This window comes from Ixodes scapularis, unplaced genomic scaffold (genome assembly GCF_016920785.2).
Source record: "Ixodes scapularis isolate PalLabHiFi unplaced genomic scaffold, ASM1692078v2 PGA_scaffold11__112_contigs__length_91849675, whole genome shotgun sequence".
Lineage (NCBI taxonomy): Eukaryota > Metazoa > Arthropoda > Arachnida > Ixodida > Ixodidae > Ixodes > Ixodes scapularis.
This window is the reverse complement of record NW_024609837.1, coordinates 50,684,903-50,704,831: the sequence shown is the minus strand read 5'-3', so window position 1 is coordinate 50,704,831 and position 19,929 is coordinate 50,684,903. Positions and strand designations below refer to the sequence as shown.

The window sequence follows — 19,929 nt, the reverse complement described above, 5'->3', positions numbered from 1 at the left end:
TCACGCCACTCACCGCCCTCACGCCCCTCACGCACTCATGGCCCTCATACCCCTCACCGCCCTCATGGCCCTCACCGCCCTCACGGCCCTCACGACCCTCACCGCCCTCACGGCCCTCACGGCCCTCACGGCCCTCACCGCCCTCACCGCCCTCACAGCCCTCACGGCCCTCACCGCCCTCACAGCCCTCACGGCCCTCACTCACCCTCACACTCATGAATTTTCCTGGTTCAGAAACTCACTCACCCTCACCTCACCTGTGAGGATGAGGGTGAGTGAGGGTGAGTGAGGGCCCTCATGAGTGAGGTTTGCCGAGGTATGCTCCGAAGTACTCTTCTAAGGTGTCAGTTTTCAGCTTGTCCCATGGAGGCCGTACAGTAGCCAGAGTTCGTCAAAGCAGTATCCGGGATGTGTGACCGCTTCTGCAGGAAATAGAACGAAAAAGCAGAAAATTATATTAATCTAAAAAAAAGGTAATGTAATCAAAAATGGTTATAAAAAGAAAAAAACAAGAAGAAAGAATGCTCTTCTTTAAGCTGAAGTGGTTCCGTATTTGACAGAAAACACTGGCAGTGTTTCGATCTGGTATTTTGGATCACAAACATCAAAATTATTCTTGAATTTGATGGGCCGAATGCGCTATAATAGTAATAATAATAATAACAATGCTTATTGCACGAGCACATAGAACCAGGTAGAGAAAATAATAATAATTAATATAGCTTCCTGGTGTGTGGTGGGATTCTTTGGGGAGCCTGAAGCGGCTCCAGCTAAATTGTTAGTATATGGCTCTGGTGTATGGATAAGTGAATTGATCAATGAACCATATTCCGGCTTGCGTGCACTCCAAACTACAGCTCAGAGACCCGCTGAAATATAGGTCTTACTAGTTAGCTGTAGCGGATCATTTCTGCGCTCCGATGAGGATACGCAGAAACGACACAATGTACTTCTGTTGTTGTTGTCGTTTTTTAATTGATGTGCTGGTTGCAACCGCGATAACCTATCACTTGCGTAGCTTGCGAAAACATTCCAACCTGAACTCATAAATCAAGTCATTTTTATTTAATTCTGCACCTGCAAGTAGCGCCAGCATTTGAATATGTTGCTTCCAGGCCACAACCAAATCACTCCCAAGAATGCATTCAGCGAAAAGTAAAAACAAAAAAACGAAACCACGATGATAAAAATTAAAAGTTCTCACCCTGCCATGCCGTCAAGGAGCGAGATCTTCCCATCGATTCGCTGTATAGTCCACGCTTTCGTAGTCATCCTTGCAGAAACTCAAATATGGACACTTTCACATTCAGTTTTCCGTCAAAGCGCGGATAAACAACATCTGTACCGAATGACAGCACCGACCAGGCACCGACAACCGAAAGGCAGCTTTCACGTCCACACACGAGGCCGCGAGAGCACATTCCAAGATGTGCTCGATCTCACTCGAGAGTTGAACCTCTGACCCTCGGCGTCCAAAAACCTACTCGCTTCCAGAGTTGTTCTAGTTGATTCCTCCAGCCTTATTGTCACGTGACCCAACCCGCAGGAGTAAGTAAAAAAAGCCGTCGAAGAAAGGAACGCGACAAACGACCGTTGGGAAAAAAAAAAATAAATAAATAAAACGCGACGCCGTGGCGTTTTGTTTTCCCTTTTCCTCTACGCTTGACGGGGCGTCAAGCGTAGAGGGAAAGGAAAAGTAAAAGAGAACGTGCATTGCAAATAAGCCAACTGTCAAGGGGAGCCTTGCGGAGAAGCGCACTACCAGTTCAGCCTACTCACGCCGACGCTCCTTGAAGGGAGAGAGGGAAGCGCTCCGGCTTTCCATCTAGGTGGTGTTGTCTCAAGCCGGTTGGGGGCCCGACAGCTATAGGTGCTCCCTACTATAAAACCGCCTATAGTAACTCTTGACACAACAGCAGTCATTTCCTTGAGCACCTAATAGAACCAGCCGCTCTGTCCTCTCTATGTTTACATGGATATCACTTGACGTCATTCAAAGAGCGCTCTGATGGCCACCAGAGAAGAGGGCAAGAAGGAGCTTCCCTGTTATTAGGACCCCGTTTTGTGCCTCCCGGATTCGCACACACGTCGCTATTTTCCTCCAAGAAGATGATAGAAGATTAATTTGTCACTCAAAAATCTTACAAAAGCAGCTTCCCTCTCCTCCTCTTACATGGTGGTCAAAGTATGTGATATGACGTCAGTGCAACCCATGTATGCAAAATAAAGTAGCGGAATCTGCTAATATTTTTGCCAGAAAACAACTTCCGCGGTCTTGCATGTCTCCAGTACAAACGCGCCAGTGGTATCAGCATGCTTGCCTATATTATACCGAATCCCACAAGCGTTTGTGTGATGACGTATAGCTTGCAGGTCGGTAATACCAGTCGAAACGTTACAGGGAATCATTCGGCACAATTTCGTTGAGCACATTGCAAGGAGCTCACAAACAAGCTAAAGCACGACTATCCGTCGTGCTCTAGTTGGTCGTCTAGCTCGTCACACGTGGCTGCTTTCGAGCTTCCGAAAGATGAAAATGTTACAGTATTTTTTCGGACATTCAGTTAGACGTACGGCTTTGTAATTTTACAAGATAAAACCGACCTGGAAAATTCACCTTTGACGAAAAGTTTAGATTGGTACGTGCAGGTGCAGATATTTACGGCCCATTTTAGATCAAGCCTGGTTATTTCTGACACCCTATACCTTCATTGGTGACGTCACTGAAACATTCGTGGCGATGCAGCTGGAGCGAAAGGCGTGCTGAGGCGCGACACGGAAACGTGGCTTGGACAAGACGCCACGACGCAGCTGGACCGAATGGCGAAATCAACTTGGCAGCTGGCGACCTCTAAAGTGTTTTCTTACGTTTTCTTGCCGGCGAAGGCTGAGGCGACTAGGGTGAGGAAGCCTGCTCTAAAGAAGTTCGCCGCTCCGAGCGAACACGACCCTGACATATACTGTGCCATTTAAGTGCGCGGAGGATAAACTTAACGAGGCGTGTATCCTTCGACGCCGATGTCTTCAGCGTGTATGTTCCGCGTGTCGGAATAACAGACGACGGGCGTCGTGGCGGCAAGGCGCCGTCGCTTTTCTCTGACGCACGTTCATACTTTTTCCCTGACGGTAAACGGACGTCTCTCCTTTCCCGGTCGGCTCGGTATAGAAGATTATATGGCGGCGGTTCCTAGAACGACACCCCCACGAGTCCTCGGGGAGGAGTTGCGACCGCGAGTCGACGGCCCATATACATTTCTCGCGGCATTCGGGGCCAGCGATCATCATCTGCTGAGCCAAGGGCTTGCTGCTCTGTGCGAGACAGCGGCGTTCCTGGAAGACGGCAGCTAAAAATGGCAGCCTCATTTGGGTCTATCGCTGTTCCGTCCTCGTCGCCGCCTTCTTTTGTTTGTTTTGAGGTGTTGTTTTCAGTTACCCTTTTCCTGTTTGTGCGTTTGTTTTGTCGCCGTGTGTGTATCTCAGTCTCTCCGCGTGTGTAGCTGGTAGCGTCGGCTGCGTTTGGACTTTAGGGTGAAGCGAAGTATAGGTGCTCGAGTGCATGCGAATGAGACGCAAGATAAAGCCAAGCACTTTTACAGCAGTGGAAAGCTGCAGTGCTGTGGGTGTTACGCTGGCCTTGGCGATGTAGCACGAAATAGTTGACGCCGAGCGTAGAGCTTTCCAGCGTTTGTCACCCGGGCGAATAATGGTGAGTCACATAGTTGTGGACGCATGCGCAGCGTTCAATATATGGCACAGCAGATGAACAGCGCATGCTCAGAAGGCGGTCCACAGCCAGCTGCAGCGGACGAAAATGGCAGCGCGCAAAAGCCGATTTTCGCGAAGGTCGAGAGGATCTGTAGATATTACCGTGTTACGACAAACTTGGGTGTGTTACTGGAAGTTCAAAGCGATGTCACACCGGTCATAAACATTTAAACTGTAAAAGGGAACTTTCTGCAAAGCGTGTACATTCTGTCGCGGAATCTCTGAACTGTCACCAAACGTTACGCAAAGGATCAGAACCATTTGGGTGTTCTGTGAACAGTATAATATTTTGGTCGTTGACCAACATATAGGGGATGTCGAAACACAAAGAATGATTCCAAGCATCTGGTAGTGGAGAAGCCAAAGCAGCCTCAATAACAGGAACAAAGGCCAGGCTCATCCTTAAGGTGAACAGTTGGCTGCACCAGAGCAATTGAATGAGTCTGCATGTACACTTGTAAATGCGCAACTGTACTACATGTGTCGGCTTGAGAAAAATGAAGGCGACGCTGGCCACGAATCTTAAAGACACTGCAGTCTCGAACAACCAAATTATTTTCGCGGGTCCTGGAGTCTCAAAAGTCAGTTGCACATTAGATCTTCGCACAGCATGTGTTTAGTCTGTCAGAGTCTGGCGGCATTGTTGGACGCTATATATGAGGAATTTTGTCAATTCCATTCAACTTCTAGTCTAAGGTATGTAACGTATATCGAAACCAGCATATCTCGAATACTCTATTAAATATACTCTATTTCAATACCTTTAGTAGTCTTTTGGGTATCTGGAAAATACGCCTGATTTGGGATATCTGATAAACTATCCTAATTACGTTTTTGCTATGTTACTCGTTATCTAAAATGCATTAAAGTTGTTTTCAACTTTCAAAGAAATATATATCGCAGGAATAATTTACGGGAGTAAGAACACGCAGCGCTTCTGGAGCAATGTAACACAGCTTGTTTTTATGAACTTTATTCGTATAGGATTAAGATACATATTATTTTTGTCCAGGAAAGAAAAAAAAAGATTGAAAAAAAAAACACTATTGACTGGAATAGATAGACACTCAGGAACTCGGCAAAGAGCGCTTAGCAATCGCTAGAGAACGCAAAAACTGTACACGAGAACGTGAATCCAGCGTCGTTAGAAAGACTGAGTGGCGACGACCGCCGTCTCACCGAGGCACGCTGTTTGAGGAAGCGTTATTTCGGTGCCCAAGCTCCGCGTCGCGCCATCCCATTTCCGAGACGCGGTCGAGTCGAGATCCCGGGCCGCAGTCCTTTCCCCCTCTTTCTCAGGGTCGGGGCCTTCAGAATAAACTCGCAGCTGTCGTGAGGGTCGGCGTCACCCTGGGGTCCCGTGCCGCTGGCGTTCAAGCGCCGCCGTGAAGCGCTAGAGACGCGCATATAGTACGGCGGGCATGTGTCGTCGTGTCGTCTTCTGAAAAAGGAGCATCGTTTCTGGCACTGGCTTGGAGTTTCTTTTTTGTTTTGTTTTGGTTTGTTTGCAAAGGCTCATCCGTAGAGCCACGCGTTATGTCGGCGTGACTTGTGGCGTAGTAGGATGTCGTCTTGAGGACCGAGACCCGAGGCCGGTGGCCCTTGGCGTCGTGGCACGCGACAGCTGCCAAGAGATCGTCCAAATGGCTGAGACTAGAACCACTCATGAGTTCGCGCTTGGGAGCAACGACACTGCAGCCTTCTTGCTGCTCAGAATCACTGTTGCCTGTAGCTTGACGGGAAATTTCAAGAAACGCTTTTCCTTCCTTCAGAAAAGTTTTGACACTTCGGGACAGAGAAAAACGATAGCTTCATTCTTTCTTGGACATCTACGCCTTGCGGATATCTAACAACTGAACAGGAAAAAACATCGCAATGTTCCGCGACAATATATTAGATGGCAGTCATACAATATCAATAAACAGTAATTACACTTTTGGACGCGTATAGTTTTTATTCCCCGGCTTTACTGTTTATTTACATTGAATCATACAGGTCAAATTGAAAAAATGATCACTTTCTGCTTTTTGTTCTCAAAATATTGCAATCTTTTCCAGGTATTATTTTCCTGAGTATCATAGAAAGATCATTTATAAGTTTTGTTATTTCCTCGAAAACTTCTTATTCCACGGAGTGTCCCAGAGAGTTGGCCCTGGGTATTTTCGAATGTGTACTATTTCCAATTGCACCTGCTCTGGTAACAAAATGGTGACACCTACAAGATGATCGGGGGTTCATGCTTAAGTATAGGTTGTTTAAAGGTTCTTGTGGAGACCTTGTGTGTACGATAATTACGAGGTAATTTTTTCTTTGATCCCGATTTAATAGAAAAATCGACCACGCATAAATGTAATCTTTTTTTTTTTTTCCTGCTTCGAGCCCATAGATTGAGTGATTACCTTAACTAGACTATCGCAGAAAGTGGTTCAGTGCCCCTTTAAGAACGTAGTCTTTTTCTCCATCTACGCTCGCGTTTAGATTCTCTCTTTTACTTACTAACCGCTCATTCACACTGGAAGCGGATCCGCGTTCGCGAAGCGGTTGCGAAAGCGGTTGTATAAAGATCCAGTGCAATTGCACGCGCATTTGATGTCATCGTGTGCGCGTGCAATTGTACTGAATCCTTATACAACCGCGTTCGCAACCGCTTTGCGAACGCGGATCCGCTTCCAGTGTGAATGAGCCCTTAGTTCGCTTCTTTCGTTCACTCGAGGACCGTAGTAAGAAAAAAAAAAAAAAAAAAGTCAGGCTTCTCGCGGAACGTTAGTAATTTCCCCTTTCGTGCGTTGAATTAAGATAAACGTAGCGGCATTTAAGAATTGCTGTAGATTACTTTATCGAGACGTATGCGTTTGGAACACCGAACGCTTCGTTTATTTCTTCGACAATCAAATCTTGCAAGAACTCTACTTCACGCAGCGCAGCAGTGATGCGCAAAACGTCCTTTTTTTCTAATGTGAGCACGAAACAGGGATAGCGTGGCCGTAGTGCTCAATTTTCGGCGTCGCCTAGACCCTCGCGCGGAACACAGATTGGATTTTAATTACCTACGTGGCTTAAAAGCCAATTATACTATGCCCTCGTTCACTTTTATTTGCATTACTGCTTATTGGTTTGGAAAACGACAACAAATATCAACCTCGAAAAACTACTAGGGTTCCAGAAATAATGCAATGCGAGTCATCGTGTCTCTTCGTTATAATAATCGCACATCGGCTTATTGCAAGAAATCTCGCTCGCTTTTTGTGCGTCAGTTATATAAGCTTGAACTGTACGCAAGTTATCTTTCGTTATCTAAAAACTGACACGGGGTCATTTCGCACCCAATTTTTTTTAAGAAATAGTCACTACACCTTAGAATGCGTGGAATATATGCTAGAGGACGAATGTGTACGAGCTATGCTAAACACACATTGACACGGCAAATTTCCCAACTTCTAGGCATGCATTGAAAATTGGGTTTGGTCTAGTTGGTCTATTACTGAATAAAATGTAAAAAAAAAAAAAAAACGCGAGCACATGGGGACAATGAAAAAACACGGACGACAGTACAGAAGCTTCCTGTCACCTGTGCTGGCAAGCGCCTGTCCCGTCGTCCGTATTTCTTCATTGTCCCCATTTGTTCGCGCTTTTCACACTTTTATTCAATTCTAATCACGCATTCTCAAATTCTGGATATTGCTGATTGGTCAACGGCTATCAGCTGCTAAGCCAATGACGCACCAGAATAAAAGTGCCGGATAGTGTCCCATTCAGCGTTCCTGATTGCTTCAGCCACGGTGACAGCAAACGCACAAAGACGACGAGGGCCGTGACGATGCACTTTTGCCGCTTCCTGATTGACTGCGCCGAATCGTCGTCTGCCGTCGGCCCCATCGTGGTACGGAGTATAGTGTACACCGACGCACAGTTTACAAACAAGCCCGTGTTTTGCCCTCACCTGGTCTGGGCATTGAGCGTTCGCAGAAGCCAGATCCGTACGAGGCAAAGCATCTGCGCATGCGCAGTGCTAGCAGCAGCGCCACCACAGTGGCTTGACGTCAAAGAGTTGAGTTGTTCGAACCCTTCCAATCGGAGGAGCTCTGACTTGACCGCACGCTTTCGTCCCCTCGTCTCCTTGAGTTTCTCTCCGTATGTACCCTTCCACTTGAGAAATTCAGGCAGGTGCCATCTTCAGAGTTCGTGCGTTTGGTGCGTGTTTCGTTTGCTTTCCAAACTTACGAACACGCGCGTGCTGGGTTCTGTATTTCTCAACATTGGAATGAGGCGTATATTTGGCTTCTCCCGTTGTGTGCTGCTTTGTCGAAGCTAGCGTGCTTTCCACGGCGCCGTCGAAGCTTCTTGCGTAGGTACACGCAAATCGGGCTCAAGACGAAGCCACGTGCTCGCGCAGCAGTGCGAAACTGCGGCGCCGTGGAAAGTGGGCTGCAGCCTCGACGGCGTAACTGGAGTGTTGTGTGTAGCATCGTGAATTTGGCACCGGGGATGCGCATATTTTCACGTGGCCTTCTCCATCCTTAATGGAAGAACTTCCAGTATGGGTAAAAACGCTTTGCTCCAGACATGCCATTGGAAGTCTTTCGCGTCTTAGCCGTAAAGCCGTATTCGAACTGCTTCTATATCATTCAAAAGACACGGTTTTCACTGCAGACATGATATCAGAATTATATGCGTACCCGCCTCCGACATATTCGTAGCATGTTTTCTTCAAACGTATACATGCTTCGAACACGTCTGCAGATGAGCTTTGTGTAATCAAAAATTTAAAACCGTCATACAAAAAAAAAAAAAAAAACAAGAAAAAACAAGAAAAAGGAAACACGCATCAGGTGGCGCCTGGAAACTATCTTATGTTTTACAGTTTGTCCGCGGATTCAGTATCTTGCAGTACCGATGTTGTAAACAGGTCCTCGTCTGTTTCTTCTCTGGCCTTCCAGTGTGGCGCCTGGCGAGCGCTGCCGAGGACAAGTGCTTCGTGGAGACCGCCATCCGGGAGACGCAGCTGTGCAGCAACGTGTTCAAGAAACACGTGACCGACAAGACCTTCAACGCCTCGGACCCCAAGGACCTCAAGGAGGCCTGCTGGTGAGAGGACGCCCTCTCTGATATCGCCTCTGTTGTGAAACGAACCCTAGCTTTGCAAAACGAACCGGAGAAATAGGCACACAGAAAGCTCGAACTTTCACCGAATGTACGTGTTCAGTAATCTTTGCGTTTACTTTATTCGGTGGTGCAATATAGAGACGCTACATTCAAATGAAAGTTTGAAGTCTCCCCGTTCGCGGGAGAACGTCCCTTTTCGATATGGTCCCCATCAGCGGCGATGCACTTCCGCCAACAGTGTGCTCTAGTCTCCGCATGCCGTCGAATGAGGGCGGCTGTTGAGGACACCGACGGCGCACTGCATTCGTGACCTCTTCGGCGGACGCCAACTCTACGCTTCGGGTGTTCCTTCATCTTGAGAAACAGCCAGAGGTCTGATGGCTTCTGGCTGTGGATCCTGGGTTCAATCCTCACCCCTGCCCATTTCGATCTGGATGAGTATTGTACCGGCGTGCGAACGTGTTTCACTGCTGCGTGGTGCAAGTGTAAGACTAGGCTAGCAGTCCTGTTCGGGCTAAATATGTCATCTACATCTGAGACACCAGACGTCCACTGGGGCTAACTCCGGCTTAAACGGGACGCAATCACTCATGAGCAAGGGTTTCGCGAACTTTTGTCGAAGCTCTATTTTGACGTCGAATCTCAAAGTGCGACTGGTTCGCTGAACCTTCGAACTTTCACTAAAGCCGAAGTGGTTCGACATGTGAACGGTGTTGCCCGGCTTCTACACGAATAATTTGAATTCTGGGAAACAAAGAATTTAGAAAGTCCTTTATTTTATATTTTATAAAATGGTTACAATGTTTACACCATATATAGGGGGAAATATGCTTTTTTAATGTTTTCGTTAGGTAGTAATGTGAGCCAGTCATGCCAATACACCCAGCAAACATTGCGGTTTTCCTCCGCCAGGTAGAGTCAACTGATTTTCTGATTTTCGTGCATGAGCACAAAAGTCGAACTTGAGTCGAACCTTTGTCAGTTATCACGTTGAAAGTGCAAAAAAGTCGAATTTGGTTGAACTCGAACCTGGGCAGGTTCGCGACACCCGCACCAGAGACCGAAGCTCTAGAACTATCCGTTTTCTTAATCGAAACCTATAAGTGAGTTTCTGAAAATTTCGATGGGAAAATGGTGCCCGTTTTCGATAACTGGCGCCAATCAGCTGCATGTATTTCAAAGCCCTGTCGGCAGCCATTTTCCCAATGAAAATGTTACAAAATCGCTAATATCTTTTGAATGAGATAGCGGTTAGTTTTGAAACTTTGTCATCAGGTTCGCTACATCTGGACTGAGAATCGGCGTTCGGCGATGCCTACTTAATTGTTGAAATGAAAACAAAAATCGGTATATTGTTTGGGGAACACCCTGTACGTTTAGGTAGGTGGATTGTACAGTCGCAGTCAAACTAAACTGGATCGGTCGACCGCGCGTGTTTTTCCCCGGGGCGCTAGCCTGTTGGCAGCCAGCGGTGCCTATAGACGCTTTGCAGCAGCTGTGCATGGACGACGCCATAACTGACCTTCAGTTTTTGTTTGCTCTTATTTTGTTTATTTCACTTCATCATTACCATAGCAGGCCAGGTTATTGTCATATTAGATTCAACTGTGTCCTTTTCTAAAGAATCGTCCTTTGTAGAGAATCGTCAACTACCGTTTCAGTTGCTCGGCATCTCGGTAAGACAAGAGAAGGTCGGCTATGGCGGCTGCAATTTGGCGCGTGTGTAAAGCGTCTATAGGAAGTATTCACTAGCGGCCATAGCTGTGTGCGCGAATGCTGAGCGCGTGCTGATGGCGAGCTTCGAGTTCTCTTGTGACGTACACTCCGCACCATCAAGAATGTCGGTCTCAGCAGCCTATTGATGTGAGCTCGTTCTGAGCATGCGCTTTAAACAGTACCCACAAATATGGCGCCCAGTGAATACCCCATATAGGTCAGGTGGCGGCGGGCCATTTTAGAGTGCGGGGGGAGCGCGGTAGGTTCTTAAATAAAATGCTTGAAAAAAATGACACGCACCGCTTGTTTTCCTTTTATTTTTGTGTTGTATTTATATTCTGCACCTTGCATTACACAGCTCATTTCCCGGTAAAAAAAATCATTAAGATAAAATAAAAATTGCCCTGATTATTCCGTATTCTTGACACAGCTTGTTTAGCGTTATCTGGGCCCGTTTCCTCGAAGCGCTAACCGCGGCTAAAGTTAGCCGCAGTACCTAGGAGAGGGATTTTGAGACCACGTGACTGGCTCGGTAGGGATGCGGGGAAACATGGCGGTGCCCCAGTGAGTGAGCGCCGGTCGCTTTGGAACTAATATGCCGTTGTAGCTGCAATATCGGGCGCGTTAGTCAGCAACGAATAATGCAGGAGGCTTTCGCTTTGCCTTACCTCACTTAAACCGCAAAGCATGGGCAATGACATCGCCGCATTTTTTAGATAGTGTTTCGATTCTGGGCATTACTAAGCCTAAATGAACGCGATAATTGTCGGCATGGCAACGTCTTTGGAAAGCGGATTGTTGATAGCACACAAAAGCAGACAGCGTCCCGACAGACTTTTTTTCTAAATTATCCAAGCATCGTGAGGAGAACGCTGGAAGTGTAATTCTACGGTTCACGCGCACTGGCCTTCCACTTATAAAAAATTTGAAGCAAAAAATCATAAGGCTTTAACGAACGCGCGTGCAAGGAAAAATTTGTTTTATACTTTTTTCTTTAGAACGGTTACTACTGCAGACGCCAGCACGCGCAACGCGTGCCACTACAGTCGTAGCATGCACCTCGGTGCTTGGATAATTTAGAAAATAGGTCTGTTGGGACGCCGTCTGCTTTTGTGTGCTATCAACAATCCCCTTTCCAAAGACGTTGCTATGCCGACAATTATCGCGTTCATTTAGGCTTAGGAGCGCCCAGAATCGAAACACTATCTAAAAAATGCGGCGATGTCATTGCCCATGCTTGGCGGTTTAAGTGAGGTAAGGCAAAGCGAAAGCCTCCTGCACCATTCGTTGCTGACTAACGCGCCCGATATTGCAATTACAACGACATATTAGTTCCAAAGCGAGCGGTGCTCACTCACTGGGGCACCGCCATGTTTCCCCGCATCCCCACCGGGCCAGTCACGTGATCTCAAAATCCCTCTCCTAGGTACTGCGGCTAACTTTAGCCGCGGTTAGTGGTTCGAGCAAACGGGCCCTGATGTGATACCCGACCGAGCTCAGAGTCTACCGTGCGACCCCCCCCCCCCCCCCCTTTCCCTCTCCCTTTCCCTCCGAAATGGGCTCGCCGTCACGTGACCAATTGATACCATTGGATGTCGCCGCGCTAACGCCCCACGAAACAAAAGAAAAAAAATGAAAAGAACGCTCGCTCGAGCGTCCCATTTAAGCTTGACAGCGACTGTACCTTGTGAATTTAAAGAAAGAAAAAAGAAATAGCTCCCTTCCTCTCGAAAAAAAAACAAAAAAAAAACAGTTAGGCTAAGAAATATCTTAGGGTGAACGGCTAACGTGTGCGCGGGCGCATCGAACAGACGACTGCTGTCGGCTCGTTGTTCCGTTTTCTTGTCGGTACTCGAACGTGCTCCCAGTCTTTAGATCACGTGCATGTTCGCCGTAAGTTGGGGAGCTTTATGGTTGTTCAACATGAACCAAACGCCGATTTTTCTTGGTCACTAAAAATAGCACCGAAAAACAGAATATGGGACAGTAAAGGCCCTGTCACTCTGAGGCAACACGACAGCAACACAACACGCTGTCCAACAGTCGGGAAACTTGTCCAACAGATGGGCAAGTCCAACAAACCTGTCACATCGATGCAACAACGGCGCAACATGGACGACAGCGGAAATGTTGCCTCGGCATGACATCTTTCGGCAACAAAAACAGCCGCAACTTGTGTTGGACAACGTTTGTTGCCCTAATCGTTAGCTGGGCGAATTTCGGGCCGGCTACACGACAACACAGATAGCTTCGATGTCAGAGCTAGTTCCTTCTCAATAACGTCTTACTCAAATAAAGGCTTGGAAAACGTTATTTAACAATAATTAAGGCTGCGCGCAGCTAAAATAAGTATATGAATGCTTTTACTGCCTATTTACAGAAAGCGATTGTCGAAATGGTCACAGCTACGGGTCGTGAACGTTCAGACTGGTGTTGAAACTAGAACTCACGAGAGACCAGCTCACATTATTGCTAGTGAAATAAACTGGCATGTGTACTCACACGCGGATGAAGTATAATAATAATAATCCGGGAGAGGCAAAGATTAAAAAAGTCGAAGTATTAAAACGACCACTCTGATCATGATTATTGATACTTGGAACTTGGCTACAACCGCCAGCAGACACCTGATTGGTTTAAAAAGAAAATGCCCAGGACGTTTAAACAGCTTTGAAAAATATCTATTACGCCGATTGTTATTCCTAAGGCCGAACGTGTCGGGGTAGCAGTTTTTAAGAACTGTCAGTTGAGCTCGACACCACGCTACAAAAGACGCTCCGGAGAACTCAATTTTACAGTAAAAATAGGAATTGCATAAAAGAAAGAACCGGATAGAAACACTTCATACGGTGGCGTAAATCCCAAACATATATCAGCGATCTCACTTTCCTCGGTTAGGGCTCTCTGCTTTGTCATCGAATGAAGAACGGTTTTCTGATCACAGTCACTGGTTGATATCGTCCCGTGGCAATTTCCGGCCCTTCGAACGCACTAACACTTTGTAGAGTCACATTTCCAGCCGCGCCGTGCCGCACCGCACACGAACGAAGGTAAACTATAAAAATAGCGGAGTGTTCCCTGTGTTGTCCCCGCCGTTAGAGCGGTGTGACGGGGTTGTCGGACAACAAATCATACATCACGGTAACCGGGCGGCAGCAACATGTTGGCCTACTGTTGCCGTGGCCGCTATGTGACAGGACACGACTTCCTTGTGTTGCCGGATGTGCCTCATTCACACTGGCGGTTGAACCGCATTCGCGAAGCGGTTGCGACGCGGTTGCTTAAAGGTTTAGTGCAGTTTCACGCACATTTGATGGTGAAAACGAGAGGATCCGCTTCGCGGTTGCGATCGGAACGCTAGTGTGAATGCGGCAATAGAGTTGTCCAACTATTGCCTCAGTGTGACAGGGCCCTATAAGCAAACCCCGACAACAAGGAACCCTAAAGCCACGGTCACACCGCGAGCGCATCGTACGAAAGGGAGTCTACAGGCATTGGCTGAGGCAGCTTTCTTCCTCGTAACATTGTTCGGGCGAAAACTGTATATAGGGAGTATTCACTGGACGCCATATTTGTGGGCGCTTTTAGAGAGCGCATGCTCAGAACGAGCTCACATCAATAGGCTGCTAAGACCGGCACTCTTGATGGTGCGGAATACACGTTGCAAAAGAACTGTGGAAGCTGGCCGTCAGCACGCGTTCAGCATTCGCGCACACAGCTATGGCCGCCAGTGAATACTCCCTATAGGCATGATCGAAGTACGCGCGTTTAAGGAAGCTTCGAAAATCCGTGATGTGCAGCGAAGGTCTTTGGTGGGGTGTATGAGCAGGGTGACTTCTGCTCTAAACCTGCTTTGCACACACGCCTTTTTGCGACCCAGCCCGTCGCGCATCAATGAGCTGCCTCACAATCGCTTACGACCAGCGAACACACCATGGCACGCTTGCTCCATCTATCAGGTAGTCCTCGAACTACATCTGTAGCTAGAGTTAAGGTTTTGCAGTATTTGTCAACTCAAATGTGCGCACAATTTATGAGAAGCGATCGTTTATAAGATCATCAAATCGTTTTGAAAGCGGTCATACTTTTAATGCATAATAGAAGAAAAAAAGTGAAGGCCGTTTACAACTCCCTGTAACGCCAAATTAGAGCGCAGCTCTTGAGGAGGAGGAGGGAAGGGTACGGGGGGCGTCAACTGACCGGGGGGGGGAGGTCACGTGACCTTTGGGGCGTCACGTGACCTGGGGGTCACGTGACGATGACAATGCCGATGCGGTCATCAGTGACGTCACTGATGACGTCATCAGTCACGATGACGATGCGGATACCTATGACGTCATTAGTGACGCCACTGAGGACTTCATCAGTGACGATGACGATGCGGATTCGGCGACGTGATCAGTGACGTCACTGATGACGTCATCAGTGATAATGACCATGCGGATGCCGGTGACGTTATCAGTGACGTCACTGATGACGTCATCAGTGATGATGACGATGCGGATGTCGTTTTCGTCATCAGTGACGTCACTGGTGACGTCATCAGTGATGATGACGATGCGGATGTCGTTGACGTCGTCAGTGACGTCACTGATGACGTCACCAGTGATTATGACGATGACGATGTGGATGCTGGTGACGTCATCAGTGACGTCACTGATGACATTATCAGTGATGAGGACGATGACAATGCGGATGCCGGTGACGTCATCAGAGATGTCACTGATGACGTGATCAGTGATGATGACGATGCGGATGCCGGTGACGTCATCAAGGACGATAACGTCATCGGGGGTCACGTGCCGCCCCCCCCCCCCCGTGGTCACGTGACCCCGAGGGGGGGGGCTCGCGCGGTGCATTATGGGACTTTGCCCATAATGCACCGCGCGGTTACGCCGACGGCGCCGCCGACGCCGCTCAAGCCGGAAACGGGCGCCTAAGAGCTGCGCTCTAAAACTGTCTGCAGAAAATGTCGGGGGAAACTTTTACGACGATCCCTTAGTAACATAAAGCTTGTGTTCGAAGCACCTTCGAAGCAAGCATGCTTCGACGATGCTTGCGGACATGCCCGCAGGAAATTCTGCGATCATGTCTGCAGTGGACACCGTGTCCTTCGCATGATATAGGAGTTGCAGTCTTGCGCGCTTCTACAGGTAATCAATCACTTGTAATCTGTTAGTTTTTAGATGAATCTTGTGATTATTCGATTAGTTTAATTACGTGGCAATCGGGAAAGTAAGTTAATTACCTTTTCGAAGTACTAAAATTATTTTGCGACCGTTACTAATCTTGCCCACCCTTTTTAATGGCGCTGTCTGTTTCTGCAAGTTCTCGTTTCAAGGAATCATCGAACCGTATGCCTCCGACAGGAGGAGGGTCTAACGAAATTAGTGGGTCGGGCAGAGACGTAGCTGACAATTTGGTGATTCTAATCTAATACTGGACAGTACGAAAGGCCCGTTTTTCATACCAGTGGAAGATCTTTGTGTTTGAAAAAGTGAAGTAGTCGGGAAACGAGACTTTTACTTTTTCCTTTAATGGTCCATTCATTTTCGTCTAACATAAATCAGTAATCTAATTGAATACGTTTTAACCACTAGTTATTGTAGTAGTAATTGATTACTGTTCTTGAGTTACATGTACAACACTGGGCAGTGGGAGTACGGCTTAAGTACGTAAACCTGGCGTTACTATGGACGTTGTTCTGCGCAGCGGAGCACTTACTCCTCCCTGTGGACCTGGAGTGATTATGGTCGTTCTGTTTCAGCTCCGTGGACCGTCTGGAGCGGTGCTTCCAGGCGGCCGCCTTCAACTCGGGCTGCAAGGAGGAAGTGAGCGTGCTCGTGTCGTCTCTGATCAACGTGGCCCGGAACCTTCTGGGCAACGTATACAAGACCAAGTGCAAGTACTACAACTGCAACTCCGCCGCGGCGCCGTCGTCGTCTGCCCTAGCCCTGCTGCCGCTCCTGGCGTTGACACTCTTCAACAACATGCGCGCCTTATAGCGGGACACCCGGTAACCTCACCCACGTGACGGGTCGTGGCTTCGGACGGTCTCATCACGGGGTTGCGGACGTGTCTCGCAAGCGGCCGGGTGTGTCGCCCTGTGCTCAAGTACTTTTTCGGAGTCGGATGTTGCGGCAAGCAATATGGCGGGTGATTCTTCTTGCTGTGGTGGTGCGTGCGGGCGCGTGGACTCCTTCCGCGCAGTCTGATGTCGTCATGTACTTCAGCGGAACGGTTTGATGACGTCAAGTACTTTTTCCGCATGGCTCTGATGACGTCATGGGGTCTCCAGCGTGGATTCGTCCAGACGAGGGTGCTTGTTGGATGGTTAAGTGACGTCAACGCCTCTTTGATGTAGCTCCGATCTGGGAGTCGAACACGTTGATGGTGACGATCGAAGCACAATCTCGCGCTGAGGACTGATCAGTTGGACCTATTGGCGCTGAAGTTTGGATTCTTTTTTCTTCTTTTATTTTTGATTTTGTAGAACTCTGTAGGTCCTAATTCTCAGTCTAAATAATTTAGGATCATCTTCTAGCTGTGACGTGAATGTTAAGCTTGGGCGCTCCTCGAAGAATGCGCCTGTTGTTCTGACGCTCTGGTGACGCTCGCTGAAACGACGCAAAGAGATCCCAGAGCGTTAACTGGAATAACGTTGTTCATTTACAGTGTGTTTTGTATGGATCAGTTTTGTTATTGTGCACTCACCGCTGTGTCACACTTGAAGATCAGTTCGGGCCAATTGTCCTCTTCAGAAAGGGTGCAAACGGTCACGTTAAAAATATCATTCAAGAATGATCTACATTACATGCAGATCAAACGGTCTGGCTATCGTCCCCCGCCCTCTAGTAAGCAAACTAAAATGCTCAATATTCGTCATTTGCTTCGTTGCCTGGCAAGGCAAGCCTTTCGTTATCGTTTGTTTGTTCTCCAAACACTTGTGTTTTTATTTTTGGCAGGATCAGACTCGTGAACTCCTCACAGTCAAGAGTTACATATTGTGTTATTGTACGAGTGAACTACAAGAAAAAGTATACTTAATAAGAGAAACATTTAAGAGGGCGGTTAGGTGGCAGCGCGAGGGAGTGTATGCATACTGGCGGGCTCCATTTAAAACTTACCTTCGTTCAAGTCTTCCCCCCTCTCCCCCAAATCTAGTTCGCACAAACCTTCAACTTGGCAAAGTAAAAAAAAAAAAAAGATGTTGCTGTGAAGATTAGTTATTGGATTGTTTATTTCGGCGCAGAGGGAGAGGGAGAAGCGAGGAGAAACAAGTAGTACAACTATAATCACTGAAAAGGTCAGAACGGCAGGGACGGACGTCAGTTGCCCCGGCTCCAGCGGCAGCTTTCTACCTTCGACAGTGCTTCGGCGTCTCGGGCACTTGGAGTGCGTAGACAAAGCACAGCGGAAGGCAGGAAGCGCGTGCCAGAGGCTGGGCGGTCGAAAGACACGCCCTGCCCTTCTCATTCCGTCAGTGACTATAAGTGTGTGTATTCGGGAATAGTTTCGCAGCGGCTCGCAGAGTGGCGCTCCATACGTGGCGTTGCCTCGCGTTCTGTGTGGTTCATGCTCCGTACGTCTTCCGTATCGAGTAATGCAATATTGTCTTGCCGAATAATGAGCTACAACCTTCCATCACGTGTTACATTCACGTATATGAAACGCAAGATGGATGGAGCACGCGTGCAGTGTTGAGCGGGAAACCTGGCGCCATCTGGTGAACCGGTGTCACTAGATAAAAATACGCCAGTAAGTGGGGAGGCCTCTTTGCATTCTCTCCTCTTCCGAAGCGTGAGCGCTTTGATTCTGACCACCTTGTTGCAGTGCGGGGGTGGGGAGTGGATACAACAAACCAACTGGGTTGGTTCCATCCGAGTATAACAATGCAGCGGAGGTGTTTTCTCCGAATGAGTGTGAATGTAAAGAAGGAAGTACTTGTTGATTTTGTAATGTCGTGTTTATTTTTATTTGAAAAAGCCTCACTTAAAAAAAAAAGCAGGTCGTGTTTTTTATGGCCTCTTCTTTTTTTCTCGCAAAGTCCTCAATCGTCGTACCTTTTAGGAAGAGAGTGCTTATTCACTGAATACACCAAAGATTTCGATCGAGAGAGTTTCAAGAGTTATAACTTGTCTACGTGTACCACCTCTCTTCGTGGGGAAATCGTGTTGCTTCGAAATGAAATTAAGAAACAAATATTTTGCGGGTGTTGTGTCGGAGCGTGTGTTACGATGATTCGCCCGATCAGGAAGTGGCTCTAGGGAGATGTTACTGTTGCCTGTAGTTTGCTCACAGTCTCTTGCGCTCACCCCGACGTTACTTATCTATACTATATACTTATGTTTTTATGCTCTTTTCGTATTATTTAGAGAAGAAAGGGCGATGCATTGCCTTCCGACTTGGGCCCACGTGATCAGAATGATTTACGGCTTGAGAGATTTCACAGCTGATTGTCTTCTTGTGAGTTTTGTGTTACTTTTTTTGTTTCCTGAGATCGATACCTCTTTCACATGTTTCTTCTTTTTTTTCTCTGGGTACTGCGATTGTTGCAAACATTAAACCTGCCGATGAGTTGTCTTTTTTGAACGCTGTCCGCGACTGTTTTTTCTTTTTACAGTGGAGCTGTTAATGGCTACTTTCCCCAGCATCGTGTCCGTCAGCAAATAAGTGTCGACTCAACCCTCCGGACAGCTACCGGCATCTATGATCGACGACGGCAACCAAACAACCGGCATGCCGGTTGTCTGGTTTCCACCGTCGCTCATAGATGGCGGCAACCTCTCCAGCCTTTCCGCTCCGGCTTTCCGACTTGGGGCCGGCCATTTCTTCATTCCCACCATAGTACAGTTTCGCTGGTCTTCCTTCTTCACCAGAGGGGAAAGGCTGAACGTTTTTTTTTTTTACTTGTTCAACTTTGGTCTTTCGTTAGAGGAAGTAACAGCGCGAAAGGTCCAGGGCAAAGCGGAAGAGTCGCACAGATAGACGCACACCACCGCGGGGATCTGAGCTGAAATCTCGTGGCGAGAAACTCCACGAGATTTCTGATCGCCGCGATTTGCCAACGCCAAGGTCTAGCCCGGTGCTGGCCAATCACGGCCGGCGGTCAGAAATCTCGCCGACGTACTCGCCGTGAATCCAGCATAGGGTTCGTCTTTCTGTGTGTACCCCCCTGGCGTCATGATACACTTTTGCTCTGTTTCTACCCATACGATGGCTATATTACTGTTTTATAAGTGACAGTACGGATCTGATGCGAATCACCTCTCAGTCGCGTGTTGTCCGCAACTCGATGAATCGATTCATAGCATGAAGGTTGCAAGCGTCTGGAGGCGGCATGAC

At 47.8% G+C, this 19,929-nt stretch overlaps 1 protein-coding gene across 1 annotated transcript in view; it reads left to right on the top strand.

The window, feature by feature from the left end:
- LOC8027320 overlaps positions 1 to 19,176 on the top strand; it is a 599,914-nt gene extending 580,738 nt beyond the window's left edge. The window contains exons 2-3 of the mRNA XM_040211912.3: positions 8,703 to 8,850; positions 16,352 to 19,176. Of these exons, the coding sequence (XP_040067846.1) occupies positions 8,703 to 8,850; positions 16,352 to 16,589 (386 nt within the window). The 3' untranslated portion in view covers positions 16,590 to 19,176. The remainder of the gene's footprint in view (positions 1 to 8,702; positions 8,851 to 16,351) is intronic.
- Positions 19,177 to 19,929: the final 753 nt, after the last annotated feature.